Source organism: Salmo salar, chromosome 21 (assembly GCF_965601325.2).
Source record: "Salmo salar chromosome 21, fSalSal1, whole genome shotgun sequence".
NCBI classification, from domain to species: Eukaryota; Metazoa; Chordata; class Actinopteri; order Salmoniformes; family Salmonidae; genus Salmo; species Salmo salar.
The window spans coordinates 29869026-29894786 of record NC_138311.1 but is presented as its reverse complement, the minus strand read 5'-3'; the positions used below and the strand labels follow the sequence as shown (position 1 = coordinate 29894786).

Genomic DNA, 25761 nt, shown 5'->3' with positions numbered 1-25761 from the left:
TCCTTTCTGATTTGAACGCCGAACTCTAGAAACAGGTTTACCTAACACGGCTGAATCGCTTATTCATGAATTGTGAATACTTTTAACTGACATTGTGAGGGGCTTTTAGCTTGTTAAGATAAATACTGCACCTAAACTGTCAAGGAGCTCCACACCCCACCCCTCCGAAGATCAGGAAGTGCGCTCTCCGTGCTCCAATCACTCTCTGTGAATCAGCTGAGTTTGGGCATTCCACCCTGTTGCGTTTAGCGTGATCTGCTCGAGAGAGTTTGACACGCACCCCCCACATAACGGTTGGTTGACGGTTTCTCAAAGCTTCAGTTGCAGAACGGACGCTACACCCAGAACCGTTAACATTCGCCGGTTTCCCGGGATTTAGTGAAATTTGTTGGAAGCACGCGAATGGTCAGCTCAAACCCGAGCTTGTTTTGCAGTTGGTGAGTCATTGATGCACCCATATGATGCACCTTGTGTTTTTTGTTTACCGCAACATTAGGTGCCGGTTTGGTGAGAATAGAAATTGACGGGTTGTAGCTAAAATATAGGCCTGTAAGTCACTGGATATAGCACATTGAAATCACCATATTTCCATTTTAATTGGCGGTGTTTTCTCCCCAGTTCACGTTTTCCCGTTGTGAATCAGTATTATCTAAATATAGTGCTACCCTAATTATTTTGACTCGGTGGACAACCGAGACATGATGCAGTGCCGCGTTCACGCAATTTTAATTATTTCTCAGCAACATCAACAACCATTCAATCTCAGTTATTGCAACATTGTTGCACTGAGTCTGGAGCTTTATAAACAACATTAGAAAGATGAAGAAGCAGCAGAATTTGGGCTGGGCCTGGGAGGGCATAGGCCACCCACTGGGAAGCCAGACCCAGCCAATCAGAATTAGTTTTTCCCCACAAAAGGGCTTTATTACAGGTGGAAATACTCGTCAGTATCATCAGCTGTCCAGGTGGCTGGTCTCAGACCATACCGCAGGTGAAGAAGCTGACATTGTTACACATGGTCTGCGGTTGTGAGGCCTGTTGGATGCACTGCAAATTTCTCTAAAACGACGTTGGAGGCAGCTTATGGTAGAGAAATGAACTTTCAGTTATCTGGCAACAACTCTCATGGACATTCCTGCAGTCAGCATGCCAATTGCACACTCCCTTTAAACTTAAGACCTGTGGAATTGTGTTGTATGACATTTTAGAGTAGCCTTTTATTGTAACCAGTATAAGGTGCACCTGTGTAATGATCATGCTGTTTAATCAGCTTCTTGATATGCCACACCTGTCAGGTGGATGGATTATCTTGGCAAAGGAGAAATGCTCACTAATAGGAATATAAAGAAATTTGTGCAAAAAAATATGCTTTTTGTGTGTATGGAAAATTTCTGGGATCTTTTATTCAACTCATGAAACATGGGACCAACACTTTACACGTTGCATTTATATTTTTGTTCAGTATACATTGCCAACAACATCTAATTGGATGAAATTGTTTCTCATTCTCTCATTCTCTTTCTCACACACAGACAGATGGAAATCCCTGATTTGCTCTTTGACAAGGCCATCTTACATAATGCAGTCAGGTCTATAGAGTCACATTCAGAGCCATAGCACTGCCATGATTCAGTCTTTAACAGCAGTGTCTGTCCCATCCTAGCATTTTTAGCCTTTCCTATTCATTTTATAGGCCTAGTCTCACAAGGCATAGTCATATGCTATATGGTAGTCAGTTTCATGGTGTCACAATCAGGTGACTGATTTCTCTTTGCATTTCCTATTGGGTTTGTGTCCCTAAATCAGCTGGTAGTGAGTCCACCCTCTAAACACACAGTCTCCTTTCCCCTTCAGGAGCAAACGTTGCAGGCCTACCACGAGCACTCCCAGCTCCCTATCAGCATGTTCATAAGATGGAGAATGAGTGTCTGATGGGCCGCTCCAGGTATTATTCTGTGTTGAAGTGCAACTTTGGGCTACACAGCAATGCATTTGAGTATTTACACGATGTAGGCCTAAATATCTACATTTCCTTGTTTGAATTCAAACATTAGTTTATGACTAGATAAATATTCCAGGAAGCTAACACAATCAGTTTTGTGAAAGATATTTGTATCCACAGGGTAATGTGTTTGCAGAGGGTTTTAGTAGGTCACTTGACAGGCTTGAGGTTGTGCTATGCAGGGCAGCCTGTATTTCTGCACCTGACGTGTTCACATTGCACAAAAATCAGGTAGCCTGGCAGGTAGGAGTGTTGGGCCAGTGGATCAAATCCCCGAGCTGACAAGATAAAAATCTGTAGTTATGCCCCTGAGCAAGGCAGTTAACCCACTGTTCCCCAGGCGCCAATGTTGATTAAGGCAGCCCCCCGCACCTCTCTCATTCAGAGGGGTTAGGTTAAATGTGGAAGACACATTTCAATTGAATGCATTCAATTGTACAACTGACTAGGTATCCCCTTTTCTTGTTTACTTGTCTGTCAGGAGAGAACATACCACATTAGCAGAAGGTGGGAGAGTGAGACAGAAAGGAAAGAAAGAAAATGAACCTGACTGAAGATGTGTGGAAGTGTCAGCAGCTGTAATGAGACTGGCCTTTTCAGTAAGTTTGGGGATAGTACTGACCCAGCCTCTTAAAGGAGAGGTTCTGATCCAGAACCTGTATTAAAGTAGAGCTCAACCAGTCGACTAATTGGGGTCGGCCCTAGTCCAATGGCTACAGCTGTGATAGAGAATGGTCAATTCACATCTTATCTGTTTTGTTATCTGACCAGAGCTAGACAGACTATAGTCAGTCAGTTCACGTACAGGCTAAAGTCATGGTGTGTGTAGGTGTATGTACCAAAGTAGTAAGTCAGTTAATCTGTGTAATGCGTTGAGTTTGGGAGTGATTTGCAGGATTTAGTGGCTGAGGGTGTGTTAGTCAAGGTCGGTCAGGAGATGAGGACATGATGTGTAAGTTTCTGTCGACGCCACTTCTTCTTACTCCAGCCAGGATTCCCCTCTCAGTGATATAATACTCCTCCTTATAGCTCTCTCGCTCTCTCGCTCTCTCGCTCTCTCTCTCAAATTAAATCTAATTTTATTTGTCACATGGTTTGTAAACAACAGGTGTGGACTAACAGTGAAATGCTTACTTACGGGCCTTTCCCAACAATACAGAGAGAAAGAAAATCGAGGAATAATAATTGAAACGTAAAACCCATAATAAAAGTAATAATGGATAGACGATGAGTAATGATGATCTTGGCTATATGTTATGTTACTGTGCTTCCCCTTAAGTTTTGTTTTTGTGTCTTTTCCGTTTTGTACACCAGATGAAACAACAATATTTTTGGTTATGGAAAATATATTTCAGTGGTTTAGATGGTACAATGATTCTTTACACTATACTAGCTTATTTTGTCACATAAACTGAAATTAGGCAAACTATTAAAGTTTTAGCAAGCACGAAATGGCGGCACAATTTCTGCATAGTGTAACTTTAACTATTTAACTAACTATTTAGCAGTTTTCTAGCTTATGGGTAGAAGCTGTTCAGGGTCCTGTTAGTTCCAAACTTGGTGCATCGTTACCACTTGCCTTGCGGTAGCAGAGAGAACAGTATGACTTGGGTGGCTGGAGTCTTTGACAATTTTTAAGGGCCTTCATCTGACACCGCCTGGTGTAGAGGTCCTGGATGGCAGGGAGCTCGGCCCCAGTGATGGACTAGACCAGTCAAGATTCTGTCAATGGTGCAGCTGTAGAACATTTTGAGGATCTTAAGGTGTTATCGTGGGGGAAGAGGCATTGTCATGCCATCTTCATGACTGTGTGTTTGGTCCACGATAGATCCTTAGGGATGTGGACACAGAGTGGACACAGAGGAACTTGAGGAACTTGAAGCTCTCAACCTGCTCCACTACAGCCCCGTCCATGTGAATGGGGAGTGCTCGGCCCTTTGTTTCATGTAGTCCACCATCAGCTCCTTTGTCGTGCTGACTTTGAGGAACAGGTTGTTGCCCTGGCACCACACTGCCAGGTCTCTGACCTCCTCCCTATATGCTGTTTCATCATCGTCGGTTATCAGGCCTAACACCGTCGTGCCATCGGCAAACTTTCCCGTCTGTCGCTTTGTCAACCTTTCTGTCAACAAATCCCCAAGCTTGTCTGAGATAAAGGTTTAGAGAGAAACAGAGACAGAAATATGCCTAGATTTAAAGGAGATAGTCCTAGTCAATGTTCAAGTCAATCCATGTGTGTGTCAGTGTGTCTGCTCATTTTGTTTCCAGGAAACACATTGAAGATCAATGTTGTGGAGGAGACAGACAGATAAAGAATGCTAAGGCTGGCAAACGAACAAAAGCAGCCCCTTGCTAGCTCCTGTCCATTAGAACCCAGACTAGAGATGTTGATCTGAGATGGCCCTAATTTAATCAACCGACTGAGTGTGCCTGTGATCTCACTATCCACACACAGCCTCTAACACACAGACACAGAGAGCTAGGTTATTACACATATAGAGGGGAAGGATATGGGTTCTGAGCTTGGAGTGTGCGCAGGTATACCCCAGACAGAGTGATTAGGGTAGAGCATGTATAGGTAGACCACTTTGTCGTTGACATTTACTCTGACTTGGTTACTGGCTGCCATGTTATTGTTGCTCAGCAGCACCATGTTCTCTCCTGTTTCCATGGCTCAAGGCATTGAGTTTTATAGTGCTTCCTCACTGTTATTCTGTTAATGGAGGAATTATTTCCAGAGGTAAGCTGACCTGCTACTGTACTGACATGGAGTGACCAGAATGAGATTCCTCCCATGTGGCAGTGCTCGTGTCTTTAACGAAACAACCAGGGAGCTCATGATATTGTGTTTTTATAAGCATAATATTGTGTGTGTGTGTTGTCAGGCACGTGCTGGGCAGGCTTGCCCATGTTAAAGCCTCTCTCTCTCCCCCAAAGTGAGTCCAGATGTCTCTATTGCTCTAATCCTGTCCTGTCTCTGTTAGTCCCTCTCTCTCTGCTCTATTACATTGGCATAGTACACACACACACACACACACACACACACACACACACACACACACACACACACACACACAAAACAACTATGTCACTGCAGAAGAGCCATCTGATCATAATACAGTTAAACCAAATATTTTTGCTAGCTGAATAAATGGTTTTATTGACTTTAAGCCTGTTTATTGCATATCGAGGATGAGGTTTCCATTTGAGATCTTTCAAAGGACTCATTATCCCACTGGTTGTCATAGCAAGCGTCTGTGGGCATTACTTGCTCTAGTATTCACAAATCATCTCAAGAGTAAGAGTGCTCCCATCTTATTCATCATGATTTATCTCAACTCATCCAGAACGCCGCAGCCCGTCTGGTGTTCAACCTTCCCAAGTTCTCTCACATCACCCCGCTCCTCCGCTCTCTCCACTGGCTTCCAGTTGAAGCTCGCATCCGCTACAAGACCATGGTGATTGCCTACGGAGCTGTGAAGGGAACGGCACCTCCATACCTTCAGGCTCTGATCAGGCCCTACACCCAAACAAGGGCACTGAGTTCATCCACCTCTGGCCTGCTGGCCCCCCTACCTCTGAGGAAGCACAGTTCCCGCTCAGCCCAGTCAAAACTGTTCGCTGCTCTGGCACCCCAATGGTGGAACCAGCTCCCTCACGACGCCAGGACAGCGGAGTCAATCACCACCTTCCGTAGACACCTGAAACCCCACCTCTTTAAGGAATACCTGGGATAGGATAAAGTAATCCTTCTACCCCCCCCCCCCCCCCCCCCCCTTAAAAGATTTAGATGCACTATTGTAAAGTGGTTGTTCCACTGGATATCATAAGGTGAATGCACCAATTTGTAAGTCGCTCTGGATAAGAGGGTCTGCTAAATGACTTAAATGTAAATTTAAAAGGCTAAACTACTCCTAGATCAGCACTTCTATCTTGAGACACTTTGTGAATATGGGCCCTGATGTTTATTCCTCTGGGAGCACGTGTAAATGAGGTAAACAGGAATTATTCGCCTTGTGTCCTAATAAATACCAGTTGTCTATTGTACACACTCCTCCCTCTCCCATCTTTCTCAGAATTCAAGCCAGGCCAGGCAGACCAGCACAGAACAGACCCAATCATGATTGAGCACATTGTGATTCCTGCATGTGTGTGTGTGTGTGTGCACGTGTGACTGTGAGCATATCAAACCACTTTTGCAAGAGAAACCCCTCTGCAACATGCTGCAAACAGAGATCTGGGTTCAGGGTTGTGTTCATTAGGTTACACCGTATCAAAACATTTCAAGTACATGTAGCCTATTGGACATGATTTTGGTGCAGGGATTAATGTCTGACAACAATTCTCTGTTCTCTCTCTCCCTATCCTTCTCTGCTCCCCTTCCTCCCCCTTTCCCCAGACACAGGCTGAGCATGCTGGGGCGTGAGTGAGGCATCATGGATCCCGAGGAGCAGGAGCTGCAGAATGACTACCGTTACCGTAGCTACGCGGCGGTCATCGAGAAAGCCCTGCGGAACTTTGAGTCGTCCAGCGAGTGGGCTGACCTCATCTCCTCTCTGGGCAAACTCAACAAGGTATGGATGGCAAGGCTGGTACAATATATTGAGTCTGGAGGTCAGACATCCAGACACTCTATACTATTGAGTTGCACCCATGGTGTGACAGATGAAATTACCCAGTGGTGCATTCAGTTGTATTTCCATCCTGGTTTGCATTTCCTCAGTGTGTTCGTGTCCTGTCAGAATAGAAGAGCACTGCTTATTCTTTTGCATTGACGAGTTAGACAGGCCATTGGTCTCTTGATCAGTGTATTGCCATTAGTGTTTTATTAGTTATTTTGTGTATGTTGGTTTGCATTGAGAGCATTTGCATGTGGAAGTGTCAGTTTAACAGTTCTGTAAACAAAGCAGGAAATTGTTTTTGCTACTTTCGGCAATTTTTAACTCAACAACATGCATATTATATGTGTGTAAGAGTTCATGGGCGTGTGTCTGTGTGTGAGTGACTCTCTGGCTCTGAGCCCAGTCACTACCTGCAGTCACTTATCGGGCCTTGCTGGCGTTGCCATGGTTGCATCTGGATCTGGCTCCAGGATCAGTGGACTGGGAGATGGAAAACATTCCCAATCTATCAATTGAGTTTCTAAAAATTATCCTACATCAGTGTTCATTCACTTATCCCCCAATCATTCAATGGAGAGGATGATAGACTATCCCTTTCACTGAATAATGTATTTACCAAACACATTATTCAAACTCTTATTGACCTATCATATAGTGTGTATAGATTGCTTTTGCAGGCACTCCGTTTCAAGTTTCTCGTAAATTGTTCTACTTCAGTAGCTACAGAATACATGGCCTGACTCTCTGTCCCCTGCTCCACCCAAGTGGGACTTTGGACACTAGTAGGTCCCTGCTTGTGACACATTTAGGAAGAAGGATGTTTGCTAAGGAGTGTTATGGTAGAATGGCCGTGTGTTGATCTGTGTGTGTCTAGGTGCGATGTGTGAATGAATGAGGATTCTTTCAGGCCACTTTAGCATTAATCTGTCAAGTAAACAAAGCAAATTACAAAGTAGCATGGTAATTATACAATAATTACCAATGAATTACGTATTTCTTTGATATTCATTAAAATACATACCACTAACACGCACCACTGGCAAATCTCTCACTCTCCGTCCCTCTAGGCCCTGCAGAGTAACCTGCGCTACTCTCTGCTGCCCCAGAGGCTGATCATTGGGAAGCGTCTGGCCCAGTGTCTGCACCCGGCCCTGCCCAGTGGAGTGCACCTCAAGGCCTTAGAGACCTATGAGATCATCTTCAAGATCATCGGCACCAAATGGCTGGCCAAGGATCTCTTCATCTACAGGTGTGGGACTTGTGCGAACCAGTCTAACCCATTTTGTGTGTGTGTGTGTGTGTGTGTGTGTGTGTGTGTGTGTGTGTGTGTGTGTGTGTGTGTGTGTGTGTGTGTGTGTGTGTGTGTGTGTGCCTGTCTATTGTCCTGATTTGTTTGAAGGCCTATTGAACAATGTTAGTGTGTTTTGGGGGGATTTGTGTGTTGTTCTCCTGTACTGTATGAGTTAGTGTGTTGTATTGATCTCGGTCGTGTGTGTTTTAGCTCGGGACTGTTCCCGTTGCTGGGCCATGCTGCGATGGCGGTGAAGCCAGCCCTGTTGACGCTGTATGAGCGCTACTACCTCCCTCTACAGAGGGCCTTACTGCCCAGCCTACAGGCCTTCATCACTGGACTACTGCCTGGCCTGGAGGAGGGGGCTGATGTCTACGACAGGTACACACACACACACACACACACACACACACACGTACCTGTGTATCTAAACAGAGCTAAAATAGCTCTTCCATAAATATTTGCATAATATAACATATCCTCTTCCTTTTCCCACTATCTTAAACTTTGATCTCTCTCCCTTCTCTGTCCAGGACGGATGCGTTGCTACTGAGGCTGTCTCTGTTAGTGGGCCAGCAAGTGTTCTATGGGGCTCTGTGGGGCAGTGTGTTGGTCAGCCCTCTGGTCCGGCTACCCGCCTCTCTCTTCATCGTCACACACTTCGACCGCTTCACTCCACCGCGCCAGCAGAGATGCATGCTGGGCTATAACAACCGCTTGGTGGTGAGTTGATGTGTGTTTCCACATGTTAATATGAGTATGAGTGTCAGGATGTGTCTGCCATGTTGGATATGTTGTAGAACCTCTCTCTCCCTCTAGTGGTTAGAGCGTTGGGCCACTAACTGAAAGGTTGCTGGATCGAATCCCGAGCTGACAAGGTAAAAATCTGTCGTTCTGCCCCTGAGCAAGGCAGTTAACCCATTGTTCCCCGGGCGCCGAAGACGTGGATGTCGATTAAGGCAGCCCCCAGCACCTCTCTGATTCAGAGGGGTTGGGTTAAATGCAGAAGACACATTTCAGTTGAAGGCATTCAGTTGTACACCTGACTAGGTTTCTCCCTTTCCTTTCCTCCCTCTTCCAGATGAAGGCGTTGTGTCTTTCTCTGCAGGACTCTAATGTTCTGGTGCAGAGGAACATGTTGGAGATCCTGCTATACTTCTTCTCCTTGGCCACCTGCCTGGTGAGTAACTTTTCCTCCTCTTCACCACCTCACCTTTTTCAGCTTATCCACCCTGTCCTGCTCCTCCACTTCCCCTCGCTCCTCCTCCAACTCTTCCTTCTCTGCCTCTCTATTATCTTCATCCGCTACTGTTTCCTTCTCCCTCTTCATTAACTCCTTCTTCCTCCTCCCTGTGCCCCCTCTGTACCTGTTGTTCTCTCAGGACCCAACAGAAGGCAGTATTCCTATGACCAGGGAGGACACGATCACAGTGGTGTCTGCTGCTTCCCTCACTCTGCTCCGCAGAGACATGTCCCTCAACAGACGCCTCTACGCCTGGCTGCTAGGTAACTACTGTGGATAGACATGCACCACACACACACACACACATGCAATGAAGTTATGGCTTTGAGTCCTAGTCTAGTAATAGGCCTGAATATAGTTCACTGTGTAGCTAATAATAGCTTTAGTTGCTTTAGTAGCTAATGTCGTTAAAGTCTAGGTAATACATTTATCCATATAGCTTCAATTCTTTGCTCCTTGCCTTTCAGAGACAAACATTTATGCCTTGTTATTATAGTGTCTTCAAAAAGTATTCATACCCCTTGACTTATTCAATATTTTGTTGTGTTACAGCCTGAATTCAAAATGTATTAAATATATATTTATTTTTTTCTACACTCAAAACATGTTTTTAGAAATGTTTACAAATGTATTGAAAATGAAATACAGAGAGATCTCGTTTACATAAGTATTCACACCCTTGAGTCAATACTTTGTAGAAGCACTTTTGGCAGCGACTACAGCTGTCTTTCTGGGCAAGTCTCTTAGAGCTTTCCACACCTGGATTGGGCAACATTTGCCCATTATTCTTTTAAAAATTCTTCAAGCTCTTTCAAATTGGTTGTTGATCATTGCTAGATTAACATTTTCAGATCTTGCCATAGATTTTCAAGTAGATTTAAGTCAAAACTGTAACTCGGCCACTCCAGAACATTCACTGTCTTCTTGGCAAGCAACTAGTGTAGATTTGGCCTTGTGTTTTAGGTTATTATCCTGCTGAAAGGTGGATTCATCTCCCAGTGTCTGGTGGAAAGCAGACTGAACCAGGTTTTCTGATAGGATTTGCCTGTGCTTAGCTCCATTCCATGTATTTTTTTATCCTGAAAAACTCCCCTGTCCGTGACGGTTGCAAGCATACCCATAACATGATACAGCCACCACTTTGCTTGAAAATATGGAGAATTGTACTCAGTAATGTGTTGTATTGGATTTGCCCCAAACATAACACTTTGTATTAAGGACCAAAAATGTATTGCTTTGCCACATTTTTTGCAGTATTGATTTAGTGCCTTGTTACAAACAGGATACATGTTTTGGAATTAGTTTAGTCAATTAGTTTAGTATTGAGGCGTAACTACAATGTTGTTGATCCATCCTCACCCTTGGCATCATGGTGAAATCCCTGAGCAGTTTCCTTCCTCTCTGGCAACTGAATTAGGAAGGACGCCTGTATCTTTGTAGTGACTGGGTGTATTGATACACCGTCCAGTGTTATTAATAGTTAATTAGTAAACATTTTGAAAAGCATAATTCCACTTTATGGGGTGTTGTGTGTTGGTCAGTGTAAAATATATATATTTTTTAAATCAATTTTCTATTTAGGCTGTAACAACCAAATGTTGAAAAAGTCAAAGGGTGTGAATACTTTCTGAAGGCACTGTAAATTACTCTGTGTGTTGATGTTCGCCAGGCACAGACATTAAGGGGGGTATGATTGCTGCAGACCCTGACATCTCCATGGAGGAACAAACAGCCTTCTACTTCAACACCCACTCCAGAGAACTCCTAGTGCAGGTCAGACACACTAACACTACTGTTGAGCAGTTATATAAATCATACTGTTACAGATGATTAAACCTCACGAAGGACTTCTCGAAAAACACCTGCCCTTTAAATGCAAGTCACTCATTCAAATACGAAAACATAGAAACAATGTGACCTTGGATTCAGTCAATACCCGGTGGTGTAACCTTGTGTATGTGTGTACTCTGTCTCTCTGTACTTAGGCTTTGATCAACATCCTGAATCAGAAGGATGTGGAGGCAGACCCGGAGAGCGTGATTGGTTATCTCCGACCCTTCCGCATCATCATCAGCCTCATGGATAAGCCAGAGATAGGTAGTCACACACACCTCCCCTCCTTCAGGCCTAAACACACACACACCTCCCCTTCCTTACATTTTACTTTTTAGTAATTTAGCAGACCCTCTTATCAAGAGCGACTTACATTTTAGTGCATTCATCTTCAGATGGCTAGGTGAGACAACCACATATCACAGTCATAGTTTGGAGGGCCAAGAGACCAGAGGTGGCAGAACAGAGTGCTCGGGTTGGGGTGTAGGGTTTGAGCATAGCCTAAAGGTATGGAGGGGCAGTTCCTCTTGCTGCTTCGTAGGAAAGTACCATGGTCTTGTAGTGGATGCGAGCTTCGACTGGAAGCAAGTGGATTGTGCGGAAGAGCGGGGTGACATGGGAGAACTTTGGAAGGTTGAACACCAGGTGGGCAGCAGCGTTCTGGATAATTTACAGGGGTTTGATGGCACAAGCGAGGAGCCCAGCCAACAGCGAGTTACAGTAGTCCAAACGGGAGATGACAAGTGCCTGGATAAGGACTTGCGGCGCTTCCTATGTGTGATAGGCTCATACACTATGGATGTTGTAGAGCATGAACCTGCAGGATGCGAGTCACTGCTTTGATGTTGTCCAGGGTCACGCCAAGGTTCTTTGCACTCTGGTAGGGGGACACCATGGTGTCAACGGGGGGGGTGTATCTGCCAGGCACGCAGAGATGTGTTGCACCTGGTGCAGACACAGATCCTCTCCACGTCACCTGGTAGAAGTAGCCTGCCAGGTAGGATGCAATCCAAAAGTGTGCAGAGCCTGAGACGCCTAGCCTGAGAAAGTGAAGAGGAGGTCTGATGGTTCATGGTGTCAAAGGCAGTGGATAGATCTAGGAGGATGAGAGAGGAGAGAGAGTCAGCTTTGGCAGTGCAGAGAGCCTCTGTGACACAGAGGAGCAGTCTCGGTTTAGTTACCCATCTTGAAGCCTGACTGGTTAAGGTCAAGAAGATCATTCTGAGAGAGATGGCATTGTCAGAGACCGCACACTCAATGTTTTGAAAATAAAATAAAGAATACCGGTCTGTAGTTTTTGCCATCAGAGGAGTTGAGTGTTGCTTTGAGGAGGGGAGCGACTCAGGCCATTTTGACGTCCGGTGGGACGCAGCCAGTGGTCAGGGATAAGTTGATGAGGAATGGGAGAAGGTCTCAAGAGATATGGAGAGGGGATGGGGTTGAGTGGGCAAGTTGTCTGGCGGCCGGACCTCACTAGTCGCAGGATTTCATCAGGAGAGAGAGGGGATAAAGAGGTCAAGGCGTAGGGTAATTATGTGTGAGTGGGACCAGTGGACTCAATAGGCTGAGTGAATGAGGAGCGGATGTCATCAACCTTCTTTTTAAAGTGTTTGACAAAGTCATCCACGTAGGGGGAGTGGGTGAAGGATTAGGGAGGGAGGAGAAGGTTGAAAAGAGTTTCCTCGGGTTAGAGGCAGAAGCTTGACATTTAGAGTGGAGTTAGCAGTGGATACAGAGGAAGCAAAGGTAGAGAGGAGGGAGTGAAAGGCTGATAGGTCGTCCGGAAGTTTAGTCCCCTTTCCTCCCAAGCCGACCGGGAGGAAAGGGTACTGTGCAAGTTAGAGGTTGACCCATACCGATTATTGGAGGACCAAAAAAAAGCCCATACCGATTAATCGTCTGATTTTATAATATGTATGTGTGTAATAATGACAATTACAACACTACTGAATGAACAATCAACACTTTTATTTTAACTTAATAAAATACATAAATAAAATCTATTTAGTCTCAAATAAATAATGAAACATGTTCAATTTGGTTTAAATAATGCAAAAACGCAGTGTTGGAGAAGAAAGTAAAAGTGCAATATGTGCCATGTAAAAAAGCTAACGTTTAAGTTCCTTGCTCAGAACATGAGAACATATGAAAGCTTCCTTTTAACATGGTTTGTTTTAACATGAGTCTTCAATATTCCCAGTTAAGAAGTTTTAGGTTGTCGTTATTATAGGAATTATGACGCGTCGACTACTTCTCTCTATACCATTTGTATTTCATATACCTTTAATCATTGGATGTTCTTATAGGCACTTTAATATTGCCAGCCTAATCTTGGGAGTTGATAGGCTTGAAGTCATAAACAGCGCTGTGCTTCAAGCATTGCTAAGAGCTGCTGGCAAACGCAGTAAAGTGCTGTTTGAATGAATTCTTACGAGCCTGCTGCTGCCTACCACCGCTCAGTCAGACTGCTCTATCAAATATCAAATCATATACTTAACTATAATATAATAAACACACAGAAATACGAGCCTTTGGTCATTAATATGGTTAACCTCTTGGGGCTAGGTGGGACGCTAGCGTGCCACCCGTGGTGCACTCCATCAACAGCAGGTGCATTTCAAGAGCGGCAAATTTGAATCCAAATAAATGTCAAAATTCAAATTTTTCAAAAATACAACTATTTTACACCATTTGAAAGATAAACATCTCCTTAATCTAACCACGTTTTACGATTTCAAAAAGGTTTTACGGCGAAAGCATAAATTTAGAGTATGTTAGGACAGTACATTTACAAGAGTTGTGTGTAATGTTTTGTCAAGTCAAAGACAGGGTCACCAAAACCATAAAACCAGCTAAAATGATGCACTAACCTTTTACAATCTCCATCAGATGACACTCCTAGGACATTATGTTAGACAATGCATGCATTTTTAGTTCTATCAAGTTCATATTTATATCCAAAAACAGCGTTTTACTATGGCATTGATGTTGAGGAAATCGTTTCCCTCCAATAACCGGCAGTCAAGTCAGCGTAACAAATTAAATAATTAAAATTAGAAAACATTGGTAAAATATTATATTGTCATTTAAAGAATTATAGATTTACATCTCTTGAACGCAATCAACTTGCCAGATTTAAAAATAACCTTACTGGGAAATCACACTTTGCAATAATCTGAGCACTGCGCCCAGAAAAATACGCGTTGCGATACAGACTAGACGTCATGTTGGGGAGATCTAAAATCGAAAATACTATGTAAATAATCCATTACCTTTGATTCTCTTCATCAGATGTCACTTCCAGGTATCACAGGTCCATAACGAATGTAGTTTTGTTCAAAAAAGCTCATCATTTATGTCCAAAAATCTCCGTCTCGTTAGCACATGATGTAAGCCAGCCGGACTTCTCGTCATGAACGAGGGGAAAAAATATATTTCCGTTCGTTCAAACATGTCAAACGTTGTATAGCATAAATCATTAGGGCCTTTTTTAACCAGAACATGAATAATATTCAAGGTGGACAAATGCATACTCTTTTATAACGTATTGGAACGAGGGTACCCAACATGAACTCGCGTGCCAGGTGTCTAATGGGACATCATCGTTCCATGGCTCTTGTTCGGTCAGATCTCCCTCCAGAAGACTCAAAACACTTTGTAAAGGCTGGTGACATCTAGTGGAAGCAATAGGAAGTGCCAAAATATTCCTAAACCCCTGTGTTTTTCAATGGGATAGGTTTAAAGTCAATACAACACATCAGGTATCCACTTCCTGTCAGAAAATGTCTCAGGGTTTTGCCTGCCAAATGAGTTCTGTTATACTCACAGACACCATTCAAACAGTTTTGGAAACTTTAGAGTGTTTTCTATCCATATATAATAAGTGTATGCATATTCTAGTTACTGGGTAGGATTAGTAACCAGATTAAATCGGGTACATTTTTTTTATCCAGACGTGCAAATGCTGCCCCCTAGACCCAACAGGTTAAATCCGGAAATTAACATTTCGAAAACAAAATGCTTATTTTTTTCAGTGAAATACGGAACCGTTCCGTATTTTGTTGAACGTGTGGCAACCCTAAGTCTAAATATTGCTGTTACATTGCACAACCTTCAATGTTATATCATAATTATGTCAAATTCTGGCAAATTAATTACAGTCTTTGTTAGGAAGAAATGGTCTTCACACAGTTCACAACGAGCCAGGCGGCCCAAACTGCTGCATATACCCTGACTCTGCTTGCACTGAATGCAAGAAAAGTGACAATTTCTCTAGTTAATACTGCCTGCTAACATGCATTTCGTTTAACTAAATATGCAGGTTTAAAAAATATATACTTCTGTGTATTGATGTTTATGGTTAGGTACATTTGTGCAACGATTGTGCTTTTTTCGCGAATGCGCTTTTGTTAAATCACCACCCGTTTGGCGAAATTGAAGTAGGCTGTGATTCGATGATAAATTAACAGGCACCGCATTGATTATATGCAACGCAGAACAAGCTTGTTAACCTAGTAATATCATTAACCATGTGTAGTTAACTAGTGATTGTTAAGATTGATTGTTTTTTATAAGATAAGTTAATGCTAGCAAGCAACTTACCTTGGCTCCTTGCAGCCACAGGTCCTTTTGATGCTGCACTCGTGTAACAGGTGGTCAGCCTGCCACGCAGTCTCCTCGTGGATTGCAATGTAATCGGCCATAATTGGCATCCAAAAAGGCCGATTACCGATTGTTATGAAAACTTGAAATCGGCCCTAATTAATCGGCCATGCCGATAAATCGGTCGACTTCTAGTGCAAGTCATAGGATGCGGAAAGGGAGGAGAGTTGGGTTGAAGAGGCAGAATCAGGAGACAGGAGGGAGAAGGATTTAGCAGAAGGGAAAGATGAGAGAGTGAAAAGATTGCGATGGCGCATGATCATCTGGGTAGGGGCTGGTTGGCTAGGGTTGGAGGAAAGGGAGACAGAAAAGGAAACTAAGTAGGGATCAGAGACCTGGAGGGGGATTGCAGTGAGATTAGTAGGCAAACGGCCTCTAGTAAAGACAAGGTCAAGCATATTGTCTGACTTGTGAGTGGGAGGGGACTGGGAAAGGGTGAGGTCAAAAGAGGCAAGGAGGGGAAAGAGAGAGTTGGAAAGAAATTAGGTTGAAGTCGCCAAGTACGAAGAGCGGTGACCCATCGTCAGGAAATTGGCTTAATCAAGGTGTCAAGCTCATTGAGGAGCTCTTTAACCTCTAACCTCTCTTGGGTATGTGGGACGTGACCGTCCCACCTGCGGGACACACTCCCAACAGCCAGTGAAATAGCAGGGCGGCAAATTCAAAACGACCAAAATCTCATAATTCAAATTTCTCAAACATACGACTATTTTACACCATTTTAAAGATATACTTCTCCTTAATGCAACCACATTGTCCGATTTCAAAAAGGCTTTACAGCGAAAGCAAAACATTAGATTATGTTAGGACACCACCTAAACAAGAAAAGCCTCACAGCCATTTTCCTAGCATGGAGAGGCTTCACAAAAAACAGAAATACAGCTAAAATTAACCACTAACCTTTGACGATCTTCATCAGATGACACTCATAGGACATCATGTTACACAATACATGTATGTTTTGTTCGATAAAGTTCATATTTATATCCAAAAACAGCATTTTACATTGGCGCGTGATGTTCAGAAAATGTTTGCCTCCCAAAACTTTTGAATGTTTACATTAATTTAGAGAAATACTCATCATAAACGTTGACAAAATATATAACAATTATTTAAAGAATTATAGATATACTACTTTTAATGCAACCTGCTGTGTCAGATTTCAAAATAACTTTACGGAGAAAGCACATTGTTCAATATTCTGAGTACAGAACTCAGCCATCAATGCAAGCTATACAGTTACCCGCCAAGTTCTGGCATCAACAAAACTCTAAATTAAATTAGTGTTATAAATCTTTCCTTACCTTTGCTGATCCTCGGCGGAATGCATTCGCAGGACTCCCACTTCCACAAGAAATGTTCATTTGTTCGATAAAGTCCATCATTTATGTCCAAATACCTCCGTTTTGTTGGCGCGTCCAGAACACTATTCCAGAGGCACGAGGCGGGGGCGCAAATCAATAGACGAAAAGCTCAAAAGTTCCATTACCGTTTGTAGAAACATGTCAAACGATGTTTACAATCAAACCTTAGGGTGCTTTTAACATAATAATCGATAATATTCCAACCAGACAATAGCGTATTCATTACAGAAGAAAAATAAAAAATGCTAGCCATGCGTGAATGCGCATGAACTAACTACATGACCTCAGACTGTCCACTGCTTGAACCGGCTGTTATTCCCTCAAAATCCACCATAGAAGCCTCAAACAACTTTCTAAAGACTGTTGACATCTAGTGGAAGCCTTAGGAAGTGCAAAATGATCCCTAAGTCACTGTAGTTTGGAAAGGGAATTAATTTTAAAAAAAACTACAGCCTCAGATTTTCAACTTCCTGGTTGGATTTTTCTCAGGTTTTTGCCTGCCATATGAGTTCTGTTATACTCACAGACATCATTCAAACAGTTTTAGAAACTTCAGTGTTTTCTATCCAAATCTACTAATAATATGCATATTCTAGTTTCTGGGCCCGAGTAGTAGGCAGTTTAATTTGGGTACGTTTTTCATCCGGCTGTGAAAATTCTGCCCCCTACCCAAAAGAGGTTAAGGACACCTGGTGGGCAATGGGTGACATCATTGTTAAGCTTGAGTGGACAAGTGACAGTGACCGCATGGAATTGAAATGATAGAGTCTCCACTTAGGAGAAATTAGTAGTCTTGTGTGACAACCAGATGCTCTCGAACTATGAAGAGAGAGGAGCTGGAGTAGCAGTGTTCTCTGGGGGGATCCATGTCTCTGTCAGGGCCAAAAAGTAAAAGGACTGAAGGGCAGCATAGGCTCTGGTAGTTCCAAACGCTGCCAGAGACCAGGGTTGTGTGTGCAGGGTACACCAAATTAGATGGGTTGTAGCCAAGGGGTGGGGAGCATCTGTAAAGCCTACAGGAAGAGGAGCGAACAGGTATAGAAAACACACATATTGTAGTTGTCAAAGCTACAAAAGAGCTAAATGAGATCTGAAAATAACTAGGTAAGATACTTAAGTGAGATAGTGGTGTGGATGGAGCCTTCCTCTCTTTCCTTCCTCGAACAACTCAGCAGAACCGTTTTTGTTTCGGTGACAATCTTCATTTTGCGACTAGACCGCCGCTTAGAAATCAGGGGAGTCTGAAGTACTAATACTAATTGCTTGCAAAGGTAAAGAGCACACATCCCGGTACTAATTTCTGACTGCCTATGAGAGGAGAAACCACCCCCCCTCCAATACAGCCACTGATTATGAAAACAACAAGAGTCACATATTGCCCTGCCCCTTAATCCTGGTTTATGTGTCAACAATCATCTGCAAGTTATGAGCAGTCAGCAATTCACACACCAAGTAAGCTACTCGGAAGACAGGCAGCACTTAAAGTAGATGGCCCTAGCTAGCAAAAACACAGTACTAGACAACAACAGATAAAGAAAAATATTATACTCATCCCTCCTGGAGATATCAGGAGTCCTCTAGCTATAGAATGAAGCACACCCTTAGGCCCAAACACACACACCTCCCCTCCCACAGGCCCAAACACACACACCTCCCATCCCACAGGCCCAAACACACACACCTCCCATCCTACAGGCCCAAACACACACACCTCCCCACCCACAGGCCCAAACACACACACCTCCCATCCCACAGGCCCAAACACACACACCTCCCATCCCACAGGCCCAAACACACACACCTCCCATCCCACAGGCCCAAACACACACACCTCCCATCCCACAGGCCCAAACACACACACCTCCCATCCCACAGGCCCAAACACACACACCTCCCATCCCACAGGTCCAAACACACATACCTCACCTCCCTTAAAAGACCGCTTGAAAAACGAGAAAAAAGTGGCAATAGTATTTACTAAAAATAGATAACTTTAATGACATTTCTTGAGTTTTTTCTGAGGAGATCTTACATCTAACTAAGATGTTTGTTGCAGTACAAGTGAAAAATATTTGTCTCTCGTTGAATGACAACATTGAAGAATTGAAGAATTCCTACTGTTGACCAACCACCGACGAAGGCGAGTAGACTTCAGGTAGCCTTAAAAAAAAGAATTGTGTGCACAAACAGCGGAAAAAACACTTTCCGAAGACCAAAACGAATAAAAAACGTCACAAAATGTCGTCATAATATACAGTGCATTCCTAATGTATTCAGATCCCTTGACGTTAAAGCCTTATTCTAAAATGGATTAAATCGTTTTTTCCCCCCTCATCATCCTCACACAATACCCCATAATGACTAAGCAAAAACAAGTTTTTATACATTTTTGCAAATTTATTTAAAAAATGTAAATGTCGCATTTACATAAGTACTCAGACCCTTTACTCAGTACTTTGTTGAAGAACCTTTGGCATTACACCACGAGTCTTCTTGGGTATGATGCTATAAGCTTGGCACACCTGTATTTGGGGAGTTTCTCTCATTCTTATATGCAGATCCTCAAGCTCTGTCAGGTTGGATGGGGAGCGTCGCTGCACAGCCACTCTTAGGTCTCTCCAGAGATGTTCGATCGGGTTCAAGTCCGGGCTCTGTCTTGGCTGTGTGCTTAGGGGCGTTGTTCTGTTGGAAGGTGAACCTTCGCCCCAGTCTGAGGTCCTGAGCAGGTTTTCATCAAGGATCTCGCTGTACTTTGCTCCGTTCATCTTCCCCTCAATCCTGACTAGTCTCCCAGTCCCTGCCGCTGAAAAACTTCCCCACAGCATGATGCTGCCACGACACTTCACTGTAGGGATGGTGCCAGGTTTCCTCCAGACGTGACGCTTGGCATTCAGGCCAAGGAGTTCAATCTTGTTTCTCATGGTATGAGAGTATTTAGGTGCCTTTTGGCAAACTCCAAGCGGGCTGTCATGTGCCTTTTACTGAGGAGTGGCTTCCGTCTGGCCACTCTACCACAAAGGGCTTATTGGTGGAGTGCTGCAGAAATGGTTGTCCTTCTGGAAAGTTCTCCCATCTCCACAGAGGAACGTGGAGGTCTGTCAGAGTGACCATTGAGTTCTTGGTCACCTCCTTGACCAAGGCCCTACTCCCCCGATTGCTCAGTTTGGCCCGGCGGCCATCTCTTTGGAGAGTCTTTGTGGGTCTAAACTTCCATTTAAGAATGATGGCCACTGTGTTCTTGGGGACCTTCAATCCTGCATAATTTTTTTGTTACCCTTCCCCACATCAGTGCCTCGATACAATCCTTTCTCGGAGCTCTACGGACAATTCCTTCGACCTCATGGCTTGGTTTTTGCTCTGACATGCACTGTCAACTGTGGGACCTTATATAGACAGGTGTGTGCCTTTCCAAATCATGTCCAATCAATTGAATTTACCACAGATGGACTCTAATCAAGTTGTAGAAACATCTCAAGGATGATCAATGGAAACAGGATGCACCTGAGCTCAATTTCGAGTCTCATAGCAAAGGGTCTGAATACTTATGTAAATAAGGTATATGTTTTTAGTTTTTAATACATTTGCAAAATTGTCTGAACTTGTTTTTGCTTTGTCAATATGGGGTTTTGTGTGTAGATTGATGAGGGAAAAATAAATATTTTATCTGTTTTAGAATGAGGTTTCAATGTAAGAATATGTGGAAATAGGGAAGGGGTCTGAATACTTTCCGAATGCACTGTATGCACAAACTGTTTCGGATTGGAAGCATGCAGACACCTTCAGGCCTAAACACACACACCTCCCCTTCCTCAGGCCTTACCTTCCCTTCTATCTCTCTTCATCTGTCTCCCTAATGTCTCAATCCCTCTACTCGTAGATAGTGTAGTGGTGATGAAGATGATGATGGTGCTCCCTCTCAGGACCTCTGGTAGTGTGTAGTGATGATGATGGTAGTCCCACTCAGGACCTCTGGTGTGTAGTGATGATAATGATGGTGGTCTCTATCAGGTCCTCTGGTGGTGGGCAGTGTGTAGTGATGATGGTGGTCTCTAACAGGTCCTCTGGTGGTGGACAGTGTGTAGTGAGGATGGTGGTCTCTAACAGGTCCTCTGGTGGTGGAAAGTGTGTAGTGATGATGATGATGGTGGTCGCTATCAGGTCCTCTGGTGGTGGGCAGTGTGTAGTGATGATGGTGGTCTCTAACAGGTCCTCTGGTGGTGGACAGTGTGTAGTGATGGTGGTCGCTATCAGGTCCTCTGGTGGTGGGCAGTGTGTAGTGATGATGGTGGTCTCTAACAGGTCCTCTGGTGGTGGACAGTGTGTTATTGGAGGCGGTGAGAGCGTTCTACAGTTACTGCAGAGAGATGCTGGGAGAGGAGTCTATCACCAGCACTGGCCTGACGGGCAACCAACTAACCAGGTGAGAAGACCGGTGCGGAAGAGATACAGTGCCTTCAGAAAGTATTCACACACCTTGACGTTTTCCACATTTTGTTGTGTTACAAAGTGGGATTCAAATGGATTTAATTGTGATTTTTTTTTTTGTAAACGATCTACACAATACTCTAATGTCAAAGTGGAAGAAAAATGATAACATTGGTAAAACATTTATGAAAAATAAAACACTATGTCTTGATTAGAGAAGTATCAACCCCCTGAGTCAATACCTTTGGCAGCAATTACATCTGAATTTTAATGGGTAACTCTCTAAGAGCTTTTGAATTGTGCAACATTTGCCCATTATTCTTTTCAGAATTCTTTAAGCTCTGTCAAATTTGTTCTTGATCATAGCTAGACAACCATTTTCCGGTCTTACCATAGATTGTCAAGCAAATTTATGTCAGAACTCTAACTCGGCCACTCAGGAACATTCACTTTCTTGGTAAGCAACTCCAGTGTATATTTGACCTTGTGTTTTAGGTTATTGTCCTGCTGAAAGGTGAATTCATCTCCTAGTATCTGGTGGAAAGCAGACTGAACCAAATTTTCCTCTAGGATTTTGCCAGTGCTTAGCTCCATTCCATTTATTTTTTACCCTGGAAAAACTCCCCTTGCTTCTACATCTGTATTGCTTGCTGTTTGGGGTTTTAGGATGGGTTTCTGTATAAGCACTTTGTGACATCTGCTGATGTAAAAAGGGCTTTACAAATACATTTGATTAATTAACGATTACAAGCATACCTATAACATGATGCTGCCACCACTATGCTTGGAAATATGGAAAGTGGTACTCAGTAATGTATTGGATTTGCCCCAAACATAATACAACACTTTGTATTCAGGTCAAAAAATGAATTGCTTTGCCACATTTTTCAGTATTGCTTTAGTGCCATGTTGCAAACAGGATGCATGTTTTGGAATATTTTTTATTCTGTACAGGCTTCCTTCTTTTCACTCTGTCATTTAGGTTAGTATTGTTGAGTAACTACAATGTTGTTGATCTGTCCTCAGTTTTCTCCTATCACAGCCATTAAACTCTGTAACTGTTTGAAAGTCACCATTGGCCTCATGGTGAAATCTGAGCGTTTTCCTTCCTCTCCGGCAACTGAATTAGTAAGGGGACGCCTGCATCTTTGTAGTGACTGGGTGTATTGATACACCATCCAAAGTGAACTTATTTAGGCTTGTCATAATAAAGGGTTTGAAAACTTATTGACTCAAGACATTTCAGCTTTTCATATTTAATTATCCCGACTAACCGTTGCCCCCGCACGTTGACTCTGTACCGGTACCACCTGTATATAGCCTCACTACTGTTATTTTCACTGTCATTTTACTGTTTCTTTACTTATCTATTGTTTACCTAATACCTATTTTTTACTTAAAAATTGCACTGTTGGTTAGGGCTTGTAAGTAAGCATTTCACCTGCTGTATTCGGCGCATGTGACGAATAAACTTTGATTTGAAATACACTGAACAAAAATATAAACGCAACATTTTACATGTTAGTCCCATGTTTCATGAGCTGAAATAAAAAATAACATAACTTTTCCATATAGTATGCACAAAAAGCGTATTTTGCTCAAATTGTGTGCACAAATTTGTTTACATCCCCATTAGTAAGCATTTCTCCTTTGCCAAGATAATCCATCCACCTGACAGGGGTGGAATATTCAGAAGCCGATTAAACAGCAGGATCATTACACAGGTGCACCTTGTGCTGGGGACAATAAACGGCCACTTTAAAATGTGCAGTTTTGTCACACAGCACAATGCCACAGATGTCTTAAGTTTTGAGGGAGTGTGCAATTGGCATGCTGACTGCAGGAATGTCCACCAGAGCTGTTGCCAGAGAATTGGATGTTAATTTCTCTACCATAAGCTGCCTCCAACGTCGTTTAAGAGAATATGGCAGAACTTCCAAACGGCCTCACAACCGCAGATCACGTGTAACCATGCCAGCCCAGATCCTCCACATCCGGCTTCTTCAACTGATGGACATTCTGATTGGCTGGGCCTGGCTCCCCAGTGGGTGGGCCTATGACCTCCAAGGCCCACCCATTAATGCACCCCTGCCCAGACAAGTGAAATCCATAGATTAGGGCCTAATGAATTTATTTCAATTGACTGACTTCTTTATATGAACTGTAACTCAGTAAACTATTAGACATTGTTCCGTTTACATTTTTGATCAGTATAATTTGTAAAAAATTCAAAAAACATTATTCCACTTTGACATTATGGGGTATTGTGTAGGCCAGTGACGCAATCTCAATGTAATCCATTTTAAATTCAGGCTGTAACGCAACAACAGTTGGAAAAAGTCAAGGGGTGTGAATACTTTATGAAGGCACTGTAAGTGGAGAATAAACTGATATATAAGTGAATGTTATTTATTGGGAATGGTTGTCATTATATCCTAAGATTTTTCTAAAAAGAGAGTGACATGATAGTGACTTCGAGGATGTATTGTGTTGTCTGTGCAGTAAAATAAAAGAAAACAAGAACGCGTCAGAGATCATAAAGACAGTGAACATGCTGGTGAGCTCCATGAACAGTGATTTCCTGTGGGATTACATGACCTGCCACTTCTGCACCTGCCTCAGGTAACACCTCTACTAACCCTTACTGTACCTCCTCTGGAATAGTCATAGTAGCTTTGATGTTATAAAGCATATTTCTCAAACATTGTTTAACTGTTCTCTCTCTCTCTTCCTGTCTCCATAGTGATCTAGCTGACCTGCCGCTACCCACTCTGCAGTATCAGAGTGCCTCTTCTGCTCCCTCTGTCACAGAGATCTCCACCCTTATCATATTTCTAATGGATGTTATCCCTCTGGTACACTCTCTCTCTCATTGGTTGGTTTCTCTGTGTCTCTCTCTCTGATTGGTCCGTTTCTCTGTGTCTCTCTTTGATTGGTCCGTTTCTCTGTGTCTGGTCCAATAGGAGCTCCATGTTGACATCCAGTCTCAGTTCCTGCCCCAGATGTTGTGTCGCATGTTGCACGCGCTCTGCACCCACATGACTTCCCTGGACTTATTGGAGCTCACGCAAGGCCTGCACGCCTGCTTCAAGGTGCTCAGTAAGATCCAGATGCCCGTGGCTTATATGGACATGGAGGAGTCACAGACACAGGAAGTGGAGGCACAGGAGGAGAGCTTTGAATATGTTCAGGTCAGTGTGTGTGCGTGTGTGCGTGCGTGCAGTGGTTCAGATAAGCGATGACGTATTGAGAGTAGAAGAAAAATGGGAGTTAAGGATGCAGCATTACAGAAGTACTTCAGAAAGGACATGCCTTTAGGTCAGGATGCTGTGCCCTTAGGTCAGGATACTGTCTGGGAGGTGATCTGTCTGACCGAGGGATAACACTTCTGGTAGGGTACTGTACTACTCTTGTCTTGATCTTAGATCCTGACTACACAGGCCGGCCAATCACATGCTTCACATTTCACTGTCCATTCAGATGTAATAGTTTTTTTTTGCCAAGGTCTGGAGTCCAGCTGTAACATTGACCTGTCTGTCTGTCACATAGACACAGCTCCCACTAATCTCTAGCTTTGTTCAGTCACTGACTGGACCGTGATGGGATTTTTCCTTGAAAATTATATTTGAGAAGTTTAAGGACAAGGAGATGGTTCTTTAACAGTCCTTTTAGGTCATACTACACTCTCCCTCAATGGTGATAATCTGGTTGGATCATACATTTTCTACCCTACAGGACGTGGACAAGAAAAGGGATGAGGAGGATAATGATGAAGATAGTGGTAAGGTCAACGGTAACCATGACAACACAGAACCAGAGGAAGAACCTAAACTGTATGGGGACATGGAGCACGAGACTGGTCCAGGAGAGGGAGAAAGCCCCTTCCTGCCCCTTCGGTCTGAAGACAGCGGATTGGGCATCAGCGCCTCGCCGTCAGAGCTGCACCTCCTACCAGGGGCGGGCCTGGGCCCTGAGGAGGCAGGGATTGTGAAAGAGGGCGAGGGCGTGTGGAGGAAGGGGGGCAGTGTGGAGACCATAACCCAGTATCTGCAGGATATCCTGGCCTTCATCACCAGCAGGTAGAGAACAGTATCACATCAGGGAAACATAATCAACTCTAACAAACTTTATCTGTCTCTTTCTCTCGCTATACTGGATTCGCTAAATGTACAGTAGCCCTTATCCAGCTATCCAGTTAGCTAAACACTAACTGCAACAAACACAAAAGTGCATGTTTTCAGTTACAGTAGTATAGAGCACAGAATGTCTAACACAATAACTGCACTAAATGTATGAAATAAGGAATAAGAGTACTCAAT

General features: G+C 43.5%; 1 protein-coding gene across 1 annotated transcript in view; it reads left to right on the top strand.

Annotated features, from left to right (window-relative positions):
- Positions 1–208: 208 nt before the first annotated feature.
- LOC106582109 (protein DOP1B) overlaps positions 209–25761 on the top strand; it is a 54863-nt gene continuing 29310 nt past the window's right edge. Inside the window, exons 1-14 of the mRNA XM_014164857.3 lie at positions 209–437; positions 6402–6576; positions 7692–7873; positions 8126–8296; positions 8449–8638; positions 8997–9095; positions 9298–9421; positions 10828–10931; positions 11144–11255; positions 21317–21437; positions 23945–24064; positions 24186–24297; positions 24406–24633; positions 25178–25521. Of these exons, the coding sequence (XP_014020332.2) occupies positions 6439–6576; positions 7692–7873; positions 8126–8296; positions 8449–8638; positions 8997–9095; positions 9298–9421; positions 10828–10931; positions 11144–11255; positions 21317–21437; positions 23945–24064; positions 24186–24297; positions 24406–24633; positions 25178–25521 (2045 nt within the window). The 5' untranslated portion in view covers positions 209–437; positions 6402–6438. The remainder of the gene's footprint in view (positions 438–6401; positions 6577–7691; positions 7874–8125; positions 8297–8448; positions 8639–8996; positions 9096–9297; positions 9422–10827; positions 10932–11143; positions 11256–21316; positions 21438–23944; positions 24065–24185; positions 24298–24405; positions 24634–25177; positions 25522–25761) is intronic.